At 49.4% G+C, this 16,515-nt stretch overlaps 1 protein-coding gene across 4 annotated transcripts in view; it reads left to right on the top strand.

Annotated features, from left to right (window-relative positions):
• SCHIP1 (schwannomin interacting protein 1) overlaps nucleotides 1-16,515 on the top strand; it is a 179,112-nt gene that overhangs the window by 155,013 nt on the left and 7,584 nt on the right. For 3 of the 4 annotated variants that reach the window (XR_011338107.1, XM_069865143.1, XM_069865142.1), the window contains one exon: nucleotides 14,281-14,399. Coding sequence is in view for 3 of the 4 variants with exons in the window: in XM_069865143.1 (XP_069721244.1) it covers nucleotides 14,281-14,399 (119 nt within the window). In the remaining variant the exon portion in view is untranslated. Of the gene's footprint in view, nucleotides 1-9,938; nucleotides 10,290-14,280; nucleotides 14,400-16,515 lie in introns of those variants that run through there. The other variant, XM_069865144.1, reaches the window with a different exon arrangement.

Below are 16,515 nucleotides of genomic sequence, written 5' to 3'. Positions count from 1 at the left end.
TGCCCGCCTGCCTCGTTTCTGAATGGGTAATCGCAAACGGATACAGAACAGAGGAGTAAATCCAGAGGTTGAGGATTACGCCTGGCCCTTTCCAGCTGCATAGCAAGCTCCTGCAGGGCTCCCTGCCCTGGAGGGGAGAACCTTGCTGGAAACAGGTGGCTTTTCTGCAGCAGGTGACTTGCTAAGCTGAACAAATCTCACTCCTGGGTCATTTTGCAAAAGGAATAAGCTGTTAAATAGTTAGTGGCAGAGGGGGGGTCACCCTGAGCTGCACCAGACCTGGGTGCAGGGAGGTTGGTGCAGTCCCCATCGAGGATCTACTGCACACAGAGCATGTCTGAGTCATTGCCGTTATAGATAGACCCACACGTGGGAAGTGGGGGGTAATTTCAGGAGTTTTCCTTGTGATGCATATAATAAATGGCATTAGAGATTATGTAATATGCGGAGCTGCTTTTAGCTTGCCACAGATACTTCTCCAACGCAAGCTTTATGCAGTATATTGAAAAGTGGGGAATTTTTATTTTGATGCTTGAAAAGATGGTTGAATGGGATTCTTTGCAGATCCAGTAAAATACAGGCATGACTTCATCCTCTCTTAAAAAATAACATCAACAGTTATGCTGAATTTTTTTTTTAAAGCTCTGCTCCTGTAGGGGAGAGGGCATCAGGGAGGAGGGTTTCTGGGTTTCTTTCCATCCGTGTTGCTCAGCTGCACAGGATCTCAAGGGACTCAGGGACTCTGGGACTCTCCATCCACCCACAGCTGTTCCAGGCTGTTTGAGTGGGTGAGAAGCTGGGAAAGCTGGGTCAGGGTGATGATCCTACAAAAGCCTTTTTTTTTTTTTTTTTTTCCTAGAGGCACATCTGGTGCAGGGAATCAATTCTCAGACAGTAAATCTGAGCAAGTGTTTCTGGGTTTCAGAGTCATGCGCATTTCTGGCTGTGACTGGGAGCAGAATAAAGCCCTGTTTACCTAACGAAGGAAGGTGGGGCATGGACTTTATTTTAATTGCAAGGCAAAGTGCTACCATCTGCCTGGGTAAGAGTGTCCAGTGCATGGTGTGAGCCCAGCCCATGGCACTGCCATCACTGTGCTTTGGTGCCCCTTGGCTGGGCTGTGGTCAGGGCCAGGCTAGCCCCAAACTCTTGCAAATGAGGCTATCGAGGTACATGTTACACCCTGGAAAATGAGTGGTGAACTCAAACTGAACTAACTTGAGCTGAGAATCAAGTGCTCAGCGGGTTGTAAATGTGGGGAATTGTAAAGCATCCCCTTGTCTTGCCGTTCTTTCCAGTCCTATTAATTAAGGACTTTTAAAATAGGAAAATTGGGATTTGGGTCCCTCCATGTGTCAGGCCTCCAGCCTGGGCTTGCAGATAGGGAAGAAAATTTGATGATCAGCTATTTTGGGGTTGCAATGGAGTATTCTGCAAGTGGCAGAATTCCTGCTGGGTGTATGATGACCAGGGGTGCAGAGGGGCTTCCCTGCCCCTCGACTGCGAGCACACCCAGGCATCATCCTGCAGAAGGCACCTGCAGGGGCAGCGCTGGGTGCTTTTCCTTGATCCCACAGGCCTTTTCTTTGGCGAAATTTCTCCCGTTGTGGTGGGAAGAGGGGGTTGGGGCGAGGTGTTGACTCCATCCATCCCTCCATCCATCCCTCCCTCCATCTCTCCATCCATCCCTCCCTCCATCCATCCCTCCCTCCATCCCTCCATCCCCTGTGCCACCCTCGCTGCAGGGAGGAGGTATAATTAGCTGGGAATGTAGGGCAGAGCCTTTTCCAGAGCAGATTGCGCTATATTCCTGCGGCAGAGGCTAAAAACAAGGTATCTCTCGGCTCCCGCTGAGCCGCTCGGTGTCTCCCAGCCGGGGCGGGGGGTGGGACCGCGGCTGCCGCAGCCTCGCCCCGGGGCCGGGAGGCGGGGGGGGGATCTTCCCGGCCCTAACGCAGCCCCAGGAGGGGGAGAACAGCGAGCGGAGCCGGGGTTCGGCCCCCCCGGCTCTTTGTGCAGCCGGCGGCGGGGGCGGGACCGTCATCCCCCCACCTCGCTCCGCCGGGGCCGCCGCTGCGCAGGCGGAGCAGCGCTGCAGCATCCATCTTACCGGCTGGCCCGGGCTCCCATCCTCCTCCTCCTTCTCGCCGTCCTCCTTCTCGCCGTCCTCCTCCTCCTCCCCCCCCGGCCGGGGCCGCAGACCCGCGGCGGCTGCGAGCGCTGCGGGCTGGGCGGCAGCGGCGGATGATGCTCGGAGATGGTCCACCAGGAGAACTGCTCCTACCAGGTAAGGGGCGAGCCTGGCCTGCCTCCCCCCCCCCCCCCCCCCCCCCGATCTTAGCTGACCCCCTGATCTCGGCTGCCCGCGCCCTGAGCCGCCCCCGAGGGCTCCGGGCTGCCCGGCTGCACCGGCTGAGGTTAAACCGTGGGCTCCTGCCCCCGAGGCATCGCGGGGCTCGCTGGGCAGCGGGGTCGAAATAGCCTTGGGAGGGGGGAAAAGGGGGGGGGAAGCCGTCTGCCTGCGGGGCTTTTGTACTCGCCATGTGATGCTCGCAGCGAGCAACGGGGATGCGCTCCCCGGAGGAGCGGCGGAGGGTTTTCCAGGCGGCTGCTCGCATCTCGCGTCCCGCTGCCTGCATCCCGCATCCCGCACCCCACCGCCTGCATCCCGCACCCACTGCCCACACCACGCCGCCTGCATCCCGCACCCCGCTCACTGCATCCTGCATCCCACTCGCTGCCCGCACCCTGCATCCCGCATCCCGCACCCCGCCGCCTGCATCCCCCATCCCACACCCTGCCGCCTGCATCCCACATCCCACATCCCGCACCCACCACCTGCATCCCACATCCTGCATCCCGCACCCACCACCTGCATCCCGCACCCCGCCGCCTGCATCCCACATCCCGCACCCACCACCTGCATCCTGCATCCCACACCCCACCGCCTGCATCCCACATCCCGCACCCACCACCTGCATCCCGCATCCTGCACCCCACCGCCTGCGTCGCGCACCCTGCATCCCGCATCCTACTGCTCGCACCCCACTGTCTGCATCCTGCACCCCCGCTGCCTGCATCCTGCTCGCTGCCCACACCCCACTTGCAGCTCCGTACCCACTGCGTGCGCCTCGCTTGCTGCTCGCTGCCTGCACCCCACTGCCTGCACCCCGCTCAATGCCTGCACCTTGATTGCTGCCTCCCTGCCTGGATGAAATTGCTCCGTGTAAGCGAGCGAGCTGTGCTTTTGCACTTCTGGAAAGCAATGCACATTTTACAGTAAATAGGATGCTTTGCTCTGCTCTCTATATTTATCTTAAACATGACAGCTGACCCACAAGAGAACTGGTTTCAGATAAAGTCCCATCGTGGTTCATGCTGTTCTGCTAAATAATCTGTGCAAGAATTGGTGATGGGGTTTGGGGTGAGCATTTCCCTCTCTGAGCATCGCTGGGGGGGGATCTGGGGCCTGGCAGCAGCGCTTGGAATGGCAGCACTGACAACTGTGTTTGCTGAGCAACATCGGGATTGTTTCAGTGGGGTGAGTGAGAGCTGTTCCTGTGGCTTCGTTCCCTCTAAAGAAAGAGTGGATGCTGTTGGGTGCACCAGCACAGGAAACAGCATGTTTAGGGCTCGGTGGTTCAGGCAGGTTATTAAATGCACAAACGCCTGTCTGTCTGCAGCAGCGATGCTGAGAAATGGGTTTGTGGACGTGCGGTGAAGTGTGTTTTGCAAAATACCCAACAGGCATTCCCAGCAGCGGAGATGGACCCTGCAGCAATGGGTTTTGCCTGGGATAGCGACTCATCCTCAATTGCCCTCCCCACTCTGTTTAATTCAAACTTCAATCTGTCTTTTAAGACCCTCACCACAAGAAGGATGTTGAGGCTCTGGAGCGAGTCCAGAGAAGAGCAACAAAGCTGGTGAGGGAGTGGAGAACAGGCCTTATGAGAAATGGCTGAGAGAGCCAGGGGTGTTTAGCCTGGAGAAGAGGAGGCTGAGGGGAGACCTCATTGCTCTCTACAACTACCTGAAAGGAGGTTGTGGAGAGGAGGGAGCTGGCATCTTCTCCCAAGTGACAGGGGACAGGACGAGAGGGAATGGCCTCAAGCTCCACCAGGGGAGGTTCAGGCTGAACATTAGGAAAAAATTTTTCACAGAAAGGGTCATTGGGCACTGGGAGAGGCTGCCCAGGGAGGGGGTTGATTCACCTTCCCTGGAGGGGTTTAAGGGACGGGTGGATGAGGTGCTGAGGGACATGGTTTAGTGTTTGATAGGAATGGTTGGACTCGATCATCCGGAGGGTCTTTTCCAACCTGGTGATTCTATGATTCTATGAAAATATCTCATACTGCAGAATCTATCATGAAGGGAAAAGATACCAATGAATGTGTATGTACAGAGAGAGAGAAGGATTGAAAAGATTTTTCACTCTAGCAAATGCTTCTGGAAATGAATTCCCATTTTTAGTTCCTTTGAAAAAAAAAAAATCCTGGTATTTTTTTCAGCCTCTGTTTCAGAAGATCTGATTTTTCTGCCTGTTGCTCTCTCGTGCTGTAAAAAATGGTGCCATTGTTTCCCCGCGGTGGATGTTTTCCCAGCGTACTCATAGGAACGCGGGGGTTAAAGGTTGCGCATTGTTTCCCGGGTGGAAGCGGGTCCTGCGGTGGTGGTGGGTGGTGGTGGGCGAGCAATGCCGAGCGCCGCTGATGCCGAGCGCTGCGACGCAGGCCTGGCCAGCATCCCTGCATGTTAATGCGCTTGGGCTTGCTGCGACGGCAGCGCTGCTGCCTTTTATCTGCTTTAATCTACTTGCTTGTTTATGAACTGGTTCCTCTTCTCCAAAACAATAAATTAAGAGTGAAAACAGCCAGAAAGCACGCAAATCGTAGGGAAAAAAGTCCAGAAAAATGATCTTTAAAATCAGATCTATTTCAAAATCTTTCTACAACGCTACAGAGATTAGGAATAACCCCAACCCCCTCCCAAATGCATTAACCTAAAGGCCAAGTTTTAATCCTTTTGTGCCCAGCATTCCCGTATTTCAGATCAGATTGCAAGCCAGCCAGTGATAGCATTTTGGTGGCTGCCCAGAGTGCCCTGGTTGGAGCGGGGTGGCAGCGGTAACTCTGCTCTTCTCCCTCCTCTTACCCCTTTTTATAAAGCTACTAAATAAACTAAACACAAAGCAAGTAGAGGAACAAGCCAGCACATGGGGAAAACTTGAAAACGTGTTTGTTTTGGAGGAATTTAGCAGAAAAAGACGTGACCACGTAGTGGCCAGGACATAGACTCCATGGCAGGGAGGGTGCTGGGGATGGGGTGCAGCGCAGGTGGGTACCGAGTAAGAAGAGATTATTCTGTGTTGTGTGCCATGCCTTGCTTCGAAAGTCTTGTTTCACACCATAAATTCACTGTCACTGGTGCTCGCTGAAATTCAAGTGGCTGTAGGTCCTCCTAGGGTTTTGGATGTGGCTAAGACAAGTTCATCACTTTGAATTTAGGCCAAGTCCTCCATGGTCCGGAGGTCCCAGCATCTGTGGCCGCATCCTGGAGTCGTGCAGGCTGCTGCCACCCTCAGTGCCCTGTATTTTTCTCTTAGTTATTTCTGTTTTCCTATCTGCATTGATTTATTTTCCTTATTCCAAACATTTTGTTCACATCTCCATATTGCTCCTGCAGTTTGATAAGAGAAACATCAGCTCTCTCACAGTGGATAACATTGTGGGAGATCCTGAGCTTGCGCAGAATAGAAGGCCAGCGTGCGAATTCAGGCTTTAATACGGAAATAAAGGTTTTATTCTAACATGCGTGTTAGCAGTGCTTTATTGGCCTGCAACCTCAGCCAGTGTTTGTTTACTTTGTAAATGTATATTTTTACCATTACCCTATAGATCCACCTTTGCATAGAGAAAATGGGATTCTTTAGGCTATTGTCAGCTTTGTCTGTGTCCTTTGCCAGTGCCATATGAGTGGGTAATATGTCTAGATTTGCATTGTCTCCTTGGGTTGATTTCTAATGCATCTTTAAAAGCGGAGAAATCCCCCGGCACCCGGTGCCCCTGCCTAAGGCAGGAGCCTTCAAACAGGCAGTTGCCCATGGGAACCGGTTTTGGCTTCGTGCGCTGGCATCAGTCACGGTCTGAGCTATCTGCTGGCGGGTGGGTCGCTCTGGAGATGTTACTGGGCTTCTCACGTGTAAAGAAAATTCAAAAGAAAAATATCTGACTGGAAAAATGAGGTTTTATTTGCTTAGAAATAATTGCAGCCCCATGCGTTTACTTGGGATGTGGTCTGGATGCATCAGTCAGGCTTGACTCTATCACTCTGGTGATGTGAGGTTTGTGAGTGTTTCTCGAGGGGGTTTGTTAGAGAAACTCCCTTAGCAGGGAGGTGCTGGTGTGGCTGTGGGTGAGACTGGCTGCCCAGGGGATGGACAGGCAGGGCTGTCCGGCACCCACCGCTTCCAGGGTCTCCCCAAGCACTGAACCATAGAAATAGTCCATATAAATCCCAAGTTGAAGGTATGAAGTACTCATTTAAAAAAAAAAAAAATTGAAATCTTTTATGAGGTTTCTTTTGTTTGATATATTTAGGAGTTTGTAGGCTTTTGTGGCATTTAGAAACACCAAACTGTCCTCATCTTTTTCATGAAAGTGAATGCAAATTCTTATGGCAGAATATAACCCCAAGAGACAGGCCTTAGGGCAATCCTCAAATGCCACGAAACCCACTGTAGGGCGTGGACGGAGTTGGAGAGCTGCTGGCCTGGGGATGCCACGCTGGAGGGATGCTGCAGCGTGATACAGAGGAACCTCCATTCATGTGGCTGAGCACACTGCCCCTGCATCCCAAACCACTTACAATAAAATAAAGCCTGTGTTACAGAGAGCTGAGGTTGAAGGCCTTTTTGTTTAGATGGAGATCGGAGAAAAAAAAAAAAGCTTTGCAGAGTAGGTGGAAAGCTCTTGATGTGCTAAAGCTCAGGGAAGCATCATCAGAGGAAGGGCATGGTCCATCTTATCCCTAAATTTGTGAGGACTTGTAAGCGCCTTGTACTGGCTGCTGTGCACTGGAAAGGTGCTGTGCTGTGAGGGACCATTCAGAAAAGACTTATTCCAACCTTTACGAGAAAATAACTGTTTTGAGAAATACTTCAGGCAAGCTGAGATTTCTGCAAACTCAGAAGTCACCTCGATACCATGACCTGAGTGCCCTGTGCCTGTGAATACAGCCTGTGAATACTAGTTTGGCAGGGAATGCTTTTATTGAATTTTGCTGGGAATTTAGGAGTTTTAGCTACTAACTCGGTAACCAGCGGTGTGTGGGAGCCCAACAAAACTGGGGGCTGGTTTCCTCCCTCGGCTGAGCACGCCCCAGCAGCATTTCATTGAGTCAAGCAAGCGTTATGTATGCACGTAGAGTTAAATCTGGCTGCTTGCTTGTCCATAAGCAATCAGTGTGTGTTTAGAGCACGTAAAACTTGATGTGTCCTAATTCCTTGCCTTGCTTAGGGATGACTTGAGCATCAAGGATTACAGTCCGTGGCCCATGTGTTCCCCATGGTGCTGGGTCCATGGCTGTGTGCTCCTGCCGTAGGGACACCTCAGCTCACCTGCTCCACATACCCCCATTCTGAGCTTTCCCTTCATGCCATAAAAAGCAAATTGGGCCAAGGTGGCAGGGGCTACCTCTTCCCGTGCCAGCGTTGCCATTGGCCACTCTAGGAGCTGTGGCCATGGAGGCCACTTTCCTTCTGATGCGATCAGATGTGCCAAGAGTCCTTGCCAGCAGTGCCAGCATGGAGTGTACCTGGCAGCATAGCCCTCATCATTGCTTTTTTTGTTTGTTTAAACTCTCTACATACAATAGATGTGTGTGTTTGGAGGCTGGTTGCCAGGGGGACAGTTGCTGGTGTTTGTCGGGCAGTGCTGCCTGTCTGCCTGCCATGGCCTTGTGCATCATGCAGGGAAGGGGCTGAACACCAGAGGGGTTTGTCCCTGTGCTGAGACAACCACAAAATTAACCTGTCTTGTGTTTTGGGTACCCAGAGTTCAAATTTGTCTTTTCTCTGTTCATGAGGAGATGCCCCTCCCAGGACTGCAGGGTTGGTTCTGGTCCTGGCCACCAAGGAGGACACCTCGATGTGCCCTCCAGTGATGGTTACAGGGATGCAGGGGCTCCCAGCTGTGTTTCTTAACCAGGTTTGATTTTCCTCTGTTGCTTATAACGAGGCAGCTGCTGGAGGTGGCTTTATCTCTGGGAGGCTGAGACCAGCTCTGTGGAATCTGCTCAGGGGATGCCTCCCGTCAGGCTGATCCTAGAGCATCGCCGCTCAGAGGGCAGGGCAGAGGTGAGCTGGCCCGAAACTGGAATGGAGGATAAAATATCTTAAAAAGTGTGGATAAAAGCTGCTAAATAAATTTTCATTAAACTATGTCGCTTCCTACCCTTTGGGATGATCTTGATGTCAGTTTGCAGAGGAGCGGCTCGCATGTAGCATGCAATTGCTCAGCATCCCCACCCTGCACGTTGGGTACCACAAGCACGGTAGGACCCGGCTTGGGCACCTCATCTCAGCTGGCCAGAGACGGGGTGTGGGAACATCCCTCTCCTATGGACGAGGGCAGGGGGATGCAGTGACATGTCCCGAATTGGAGGGGAAGCGTGTAACAAGTGGCAGGCTCAGCCCCCAGTCCCTGGCCACCACATCCTTCCTCTTGGGCTATGGGATAATTTTTTTTTTCTCAGATTTATTGTGTCAGGATCCATCCCCACGGCTGGGAGAGGAAGTTAATTTAGCACCAGCAGGAAAGGACACAATGAGTCAGCGGCGGAGGGGAACTAAAAATAATGAAATATCCAGAGAATGACTTTGTGTCATTTGGGAATTACACTTACAAAGCAGCATCCGGGGACAAAAATGGAATTAAACAATCATGTTTATTATTACTGTTTGTTCCTGAAACTTCAGAGTGATGCTATGATGCATAATTTGTATGTCACTAGAGCCGGTCCTCTAACTAGAAAATTTATTTTAGGTTAAATGATGTCATCATTGCTTGGATGTATAATTTAAACATGTAAACTTTGTAGTGCTATTAAAATTACCCATGCAGCATAGTTGTGACATCCCAGAAATCAGCACAATTGTTGCTGATGTGCCATGTTTTGAGGATCACTGAGAAATTGTGGTGCAAATCCCATCTTTCTAAGGATTTCTTATAGAAATGAGTGCATCAAGCATGGGATCTCTGCCTCTCACTGCCCACCCGCAGCTGGTCCAGAGCAAACATTGCACACTGGGTTGGGTGCAACATGGATGAGACCTTAGCAAGGCCCGAGCAGGATTGGGGAGCTGGGTCTGTGTCTGGGAAGCCTGGATTTCCAGGCAGAACTGCTGGAGGCATGAGCTGGAGCTGCAAGTGGTGCAGGTTTGGGGGCTGCAGAACCCCTCAGGAGCCAGGGCTGGGGTACGTCCACGAAACAGGTGGCAGGTTAAGACCAGACACCTTTTTGACCTCTTGGTTGATTTCTAGAAAACTTTTTTTTTGCACCTTAAGAAGCTGGTTTAGCAAAGAACTAGCCTCTTGGGGTACTTTCTGGTGTTTTTTGTGTAAAGAGTGAAAAAAAATAATCTTGTGGCTGACATTGCTGTGACTGCCCATCCTTGAGCAGCCGTGTGAGGACTGAGGACCACTCCAGCTCTGCCCTGATCTATAGGCACCTCCTCCAACCGCTCAGATTTCATTAGGATAACTCCCACCATGAAAATCCCAGGAGAAAGCCCCTTCTTTCTGCCTCTATAGCCGTGACTATGCTGCCAGGCTTGGATTTTGACATCAGACACCGGGTTTTTTCTTGCCCTTGTGTAGCCAGCGAGGGCTCGGGGCTATTTTTATCCAGTGCTGGCAGTGGCTGGAGGAGAACGCGGCTTCCCTGGCCCGTGCAGCCCTTGCCTCCCTCTCATCAGCTGGCCAGGGCTCCAGCGCTGCCGTTGACTTTATTAGGGAAAAGCAAGGTGCTCCAGAGCAGCTGGGAGGCGAGAGGGGCCGGGGAAGCACCCAAGCCGGGAGACGCTGGAGTGTCGCAGGTCTTGGCTCTAAGGGTGAGCACTTGATCCTGTGGTACCAATTGAGGAGCCGAGGAAGGACTGAGATGCCCCGGCAGGAGCGTTGGGCCGGCCACGTGAGGACCCAGGAGCGAAGGAGATGAGTCTGGAGGGTGATGGCATGGGTGACGTCATCAGAAAAGCAGCCGCACCAGACGGGGAGGGGAGTTATAAAAAGGTAAGGGATGAAAACGAGCCTTTTGTCTGCCGACAGTTGCCCTCTTGACAGGAGGGAGACAGGTCAAAATGCTGCCCTGCACCCTCCCCAGGGTGCTGAGCTTTGGGTGCTGGAGCAGGGAAGCGCTCGGTCGTGTTTAATGTGCTGGTGGGGGCAGCAAACCTGCCTCCCTCTGCATTTCTGTATCACTTTATGATATAGAAAATGTAAAGAGATGTTTCCAAACGTGTTCTCATACCTCGAGACCCCTGGAGTTTTAGGCAATTTGCCACATGGCTTGAGGTATGTACGTTTGACTTGATTTTGCATTTACTAGCAAATCCCCTGTGAAGAAAAAGGAGAGAAAAACAAATTCTCTGTGGTTACGATTTCTGTTTGTAAAGCCTATAATACCCCTTGTGCTTTACAGAGATAAAATAAGGTGCGCCTATGGGTCTGGAACTTTAAATATAGTAATTGTCCATGGCTGGTAATGACAGACCCCGGCAAAAATAGCCTCAGTGGCCTGGCCGTGGCCTGTCGCTCTCAGCCGGGGCCAGGCACAGGCTCTGCACCCTGTTTGATGCTGGTGGACTGCCCCAGCATCCAGCCCTAGTGTGTTTTTTAACCCCTCTCATTGCGTAGCCGTGGCGTTGCTTGGCTGAGACAGGGTCCTGCTGAAGTGTCGCTGGCACCTGTTCGTCTGTAATTCACTGTGTTATTAGATTCTTCCCTCTCCAAGCACGCAGCACATTAGCGAAGCATGCCTGGTATTCAGTCTGGGTTTGGTAGCGATCGGTGCGACTCCCAAAGTGCAGTCACCAGCCATTATTAGGAGCTGGAAGGTCTCAGAGCCTGGCAAATCGCTGCTCTACCTCAACGACAAATAAATCTTCCATGTGCAATTTTACGTGCTGGATCAGGTGGTGTCTGCAATGACCTAAAGGCTGCTAGTGCCTGCTTGCTAAATAGGATGGGGTGGTACGTGGTGAAAAGAGCAGTCTAGCTGCCGGTTTTTAAGTGACACAAATAACAGGGTATGGACTTTGCTTGGTTTCCTAGAAAATTGCAGATATCTTATGCCCGCTGACATGGCATCCACTCTCCACACAGTATCGAGTTGGTCAGGCAAAGCCCCCAGCATCAGGGGCGCCCCAGGGATGGGAAGAAGGTGTATATTGGATAAATATTGGAACAGGCTGCCCAGGGAGGGGGTTGAGTCACCTTCCCTGGAGGGGTTTAAGGGACGGGTGGACGAGGTGCTGAGGGGCATGGTTTAGTGTTTGATGGGAATGGTTGGACTCGATGGTTGGGTGGGTCTTTTCCAACCTGGTTATTCTATGATTCTATGAAATTCAGGCTTTCAACCAAAAATGGGGAGGGGATGCTCTTGAGGTGCCGCAGTGTGTCGGGGATGGGCTGGGTGCCGGCACGTGTTGGAGGCAGGTGGTAGAAAGCGTAAGTGGTTGTGTATAATCTGCAAACACCGGCAAGATGATTGCAGTAGAATTAAAAACAGCTATAATTACAGCGGGCAATGGGGCTGGGAAACAGCGTGCTGAGTCTGCAGTGGAGAAAGACTGAGCCTCTCCTGGCAATTTGCCTTTGTTGGAACAGTTGTGTCAAGTGTTTTGCATGTAGGCAGTCATGGTCATAACCTGACATTGTGGTTTTATTCGTGTACTTAAACAAAGGTAGCTACTGACCTTCTGAATTGGGAGGTCAGCAGTAAGAAGGAAAACATCCGCACAAAACTTAAAAATAAAAAGCAGCCTTCTGTTCAAAGTAATTGTCTGAGCCAGGCTTCAGCTCTACGGCAGACCCCTCTATCAGAAATACATATAGTTTTTGATTCAGTGTCAAAATAACACATTTCAATAACATGAATTTATATTTTTCTTGCTAGCACCGTTGCATTTGGAGTATTTGTTCCATTATTTTTATATACCACGTAACTATATTTCATAATAAAAAAAAAATAACTTGCCATTTTCCTTCTCTATTTCTAATTTTCATACCCAACTCAGGATTTATACTGTAGCTGTTAAGTAATTTATCTAAAGCCTAAGTCCAGTTCCCTTAGGTATATTACATTTCTTAGTAACTGTTCCCTATTTTATAATAACAAATAATGATTTATTTATGGTCATTAGCCTGTGTCTGGTTTATAAAATGGGATATTCTGAGCTCAGTCCTGGGAGCAGTGTTATTTAGTCTCCTCAGTAATGACCTGGTGGAGAAAACAAATTGCGCATTGATTAAATGTACAGATTTCAAACTGGGAGCAGCTGCTGTCTCAGTGGGAAATGGAGCAAAATTTAAAGACATATGGAGACGCAGTCCTGTCTGAAAGGGGTAAATATGGGAACGTGTGCCTATATGCCTGTGTATTTTAGTGCAAAGAGTAGTTTTCAGCACAGACTGTGTAGGTGGGTGTGCTGCTGGGAAAGGGAGCCATCCCAGAGGCTGGAATGTGTTGTCCTGGCTGGATGGAAGGAGGTGGAGATACACTTTGGGCTCCTGAGTTCTGTAGGGACGCAAGGAAGATCAGAAGTAGATGGAAAGGTGGGGAAGAAGATCATCTGAACTGGAAGAAGGGGGAAGATAAATATCCGTAACTTCATGAAATACTGATGCTCCGAGGGATGCAGCTGGCAGTTGCAGGGGAGATTCCCGCATGCATCGTGAGATGGGCAGTGAAAGGAACCAGCACAGGCAACCCTGTTTCTGCTTTCCATCCGTTAAAAACATGTTTCCTGCTTATTTTTACATATTTTTTTCACTGCACTACCTTCACCGGCAGGGCTGGCTATTTTTATTTCTAAATCTAACTGCCTCCATGTGTCTGAGGCATCAATTACAGAAACCCGAAGAAACAAAATAGAAAAATATGGCTGGGTGGTCTCAGTAGAACTTCAAAAGCCAGGAGCTGAACCCAGAAACTTGATACCACTTGATGCTATGGGGATTAGTTTAAATATATTAAATAAGAGGACTTAGGTTACAAATGCAGTACGTATTTGGGTAAGGAATTGACAATATAATGGGAAGTGTAGTGATTTAATATATGTGATCACTTGGAGCTGGAGTTAAATTCTTAGCTATTTTAAGTTAATAAATTGCACTTTGTTATATCTCACTTCCTTGTATCAAAAAATGTGATATATTTTTAGTTATGTGAAATATGGGAAGCACAACCGTATTAATTAACACCGTGGTAGCAGCCCGTGGTTGCCTATGTTTTCTTCTGTAGTGTAGTCTTGATTGGGTATTATGTGTTACTTTAAAATGAAATGTTTGAGGCCTTCAGAATGTTCCTTCTGTCAATAACTTTCCGCCTTGTATGAATTTTTCAGTGTTGGCAGATAATCTATTAGTGACAGACACTGGGGTAGTACTGATGCTAATTTTGAATCTAGATCTGCGATTTTCATTTATTGCATGTGGATTGTACAGTCATCTCCAAAATCATTGATCAGTGATCAATTTCAAATCACTTTGTGGCTTACCGTTATTAAATATATATCTATATATAAAAATACATTTTTAAAACTGGATAATTTGATGGCAATGGTTAAAAATACATCTCTAAGCATGTTTATGAGAAGGGTTGTGTGGTTTTGGAGGCTGCTTAGGGAAGCAGAAGATGCTAATGGTTCAAGTGTGGTCTAGGTGGCTGTAAATGGATATAGGTGCAGATGGTTTAGTGTTTGATAGGAATGGTTGGACTCGATGATCCGGTGGGTCTCTTCCAACCTGGTTATTCTATGATTCTATATCAGTGTATGTGTTAGGTATATATCAGACATGTGGATGTACAGATGTATCGATACAGAGATATATCTCTGTATGTGGAACAAGATGCAGATGTGCTCCCCTGTTGGGATGGGCTATGTGCTCCACCCAAGTGTGAGAGATGTCTTGGGGGATGCTGAGCATCCTGAGCGTAGTGGTTGGACACCGCTCCTTCCTGCACGTTGACTTGACTGGCAGCTTCATCCTTCCCTTTCAGGCCCAGAAAAATGAGCGAGAGTCCATCAGGCAGAAGTTGGCTCTGGGCAGTTTCTTCGACGATGGCCCGGGACTCTACACCAGCTGCAGCAAGAGCGGCAAGCCGAGCCTCTCCTCCCGGTAAGCCAAGTGGCCCTGCGGCCCAAAACCTCGTGGAAGGGTGGAAAGTGTGAGATTCCTCCAGTGGGATGTCCTGAGACCTGCCCTTTAGAGGATCCCTCAGTTTTAACTTGCAGCTGTAGTCGTGTGTTCTCCATATTTTAGAACAACGTCTTATGATCCAAATGCAATTGTTGTATGTTACATAAAAAATTGTAAGTAATAGGCTAAGGTATTAGTTTAAAACTGTACAAAAGAGATATTTGGATGCTATGGGGATGAAGCAAATGAGCTGAAGTTTCTCGAGTTGGATTTCCTTCGGGTGTTCATTTAAAATCTCTGCCCTGAACTGAGCATTCCCTTTGGCCTTGAGCAGACCGAGAACAGTGGTGGATGTATCATGAATACGCAGCTGGGGTTATTGTCAGGAAAATAGTTTGTTTGGTTTTTTTTCCCAAGGATTTCTTTATGTTGAGTTGCAAAATACTGAGGATTTTAGTGTCTGAATGCCTGGAGTAAAGCTGGATATGAATGTCCGAAGCAGGCAGGGCTCGAGGATGGTCCCATAGTCCTCCCAGTCCTGAGTCAAGCAGCGTGGTGACAGCTGGTGGAGAAAACAGAAGTTTGTGAACGCATTTTCCTTCAGCGGCTCGGGAGGTGGCAGCCCGTTGGAAGCAGATCTGATGTTGATAGCTAGCCCTGGTGACAGCAGGGCAGCGGCGAGCAGTCAAGGCTGCAATTAATCTCACACACAGAAAGCACCAGAGAACAGGAAAAATGAGCTTTAACGTGGCTCCATGCCTCCCCCCTGCATCCACATGCTCTGTGTCGGCTGTGTTCACTGGATGTGGCTCCTTCCTTGAGGCTGGCATGTTGCATAGCACAGGTACCTCATGTATTCTTGCTTTGAAAATTTCTACATCAAATATACTCCAGAAAGGGTTGTTTATCTTCAGCTACTGGGAGTAACCCATGGCACCTGGAAAGCATTGAGCACCTCTCCCATTGGGATTGAGTATCTACCTGTTGCCATGGTGTGGGAGAAGAAAAGAGTCTTAGAGAGGCATGAAACCAGGAGGAATCCTGTTATTACGCTAGAGAGGTACGATTGTGAAATTAAATTGAACTGCAAGTCATTTGAAAGGGAAAACAGTTTTGCTCTGTGTAGTTACAGCTAAACCAGGAGCCGCTATCTTGTAATTATAGTGTGGGTCTAATTAACGCTGCGCGGCAGGGTTTGGCAGCTGTGCCATGAGAAATTACCAGCTGTACCTGAGCACTTTGGCGTTTTGTTAATATTCATAGTCCAGGCAAAGCATTAGTGTTGCACAGTGTGTGTTACAGGACCTACAGAACCTTTGCAGGACCATTGCTCTAATTTTCATGCTTCCGTATGAAATAGAGGAGCATAAATTGCTGGAGTTTAGGTGTTGGTGTCATGCTTTTGAAAGGCATGGGGGTCATAGACCCACATTTTAAACTTGACTTGTCATTTCTGGGTGATGCAATGTTGAGCTGAGCTGAGGGTGCATCCTGCTCCCTGGCCTGCGTATCTTTGTCTGTCCACCACGGCTTAGAAGCTTGCATGGAATTATTAATACTGTCTGTTATATGGTGGTCATGGAGAAATGCTACTAAAATAAAAGGAAAATAAGAGTTTACTGTCTATAAATACCAATATAAGCCCCCCACGCTGGGAATGAGGGAGCAGAACATGTAGGGGAGTTTGCCCCATCTTCAGCAAGTAATGATAGGGTAGAGTGTACCAAGAAGACTGATAGTTTACCCAAGGAATCTCTAGTTTCTGGGCTTAATTTTTATTGAATTTGGAAGATAAGCAAAGATTGAGCACATTTTATAGGAGGCAAACAGCCTATCCCTAGTGTCAGGTGGGCAAATTTGTCCTGGAGCGCCTGGGGCGCATGGGCTCAGCTGGTGGCTGTAGAGCTGCTCCACAATGAAATCATCAGCACGGGCTTTCACAGACACCCCTTTGTCCAAAAAAATCCATTCCCTTGTTTGCTGTCAGAGGCTGGTTTGGGCACAGGGAGCTGTGGGATCCACCTGGAGCTTGATTTGCCGCAGTCTTCCATTGGCATCAGCCAGCGTGAGTGAAATGTGCGTTACCTGGCTGATG

The sequence above is a fragment of the Phaenicophaeus curvirostris genome, chromosome 10, assembly GCF_032191515.1.
Source record: "Phaenicophaeus curvirostris isolate KB17595 chromosome 10, BPBGC_Pcur_1.0, whole genome shotgun sequence".
NCBI lineage: Eukaryota > Metazoa > Chordata > Aves > Cuculiformes > Cuculidae > Phaenicophaeus > Phaenicophaeus curvirostris.
Note: the sequence above shows the minus strand (reverse complement) of the source record. Positions and strands in the feature narration are given on the sequence as shown.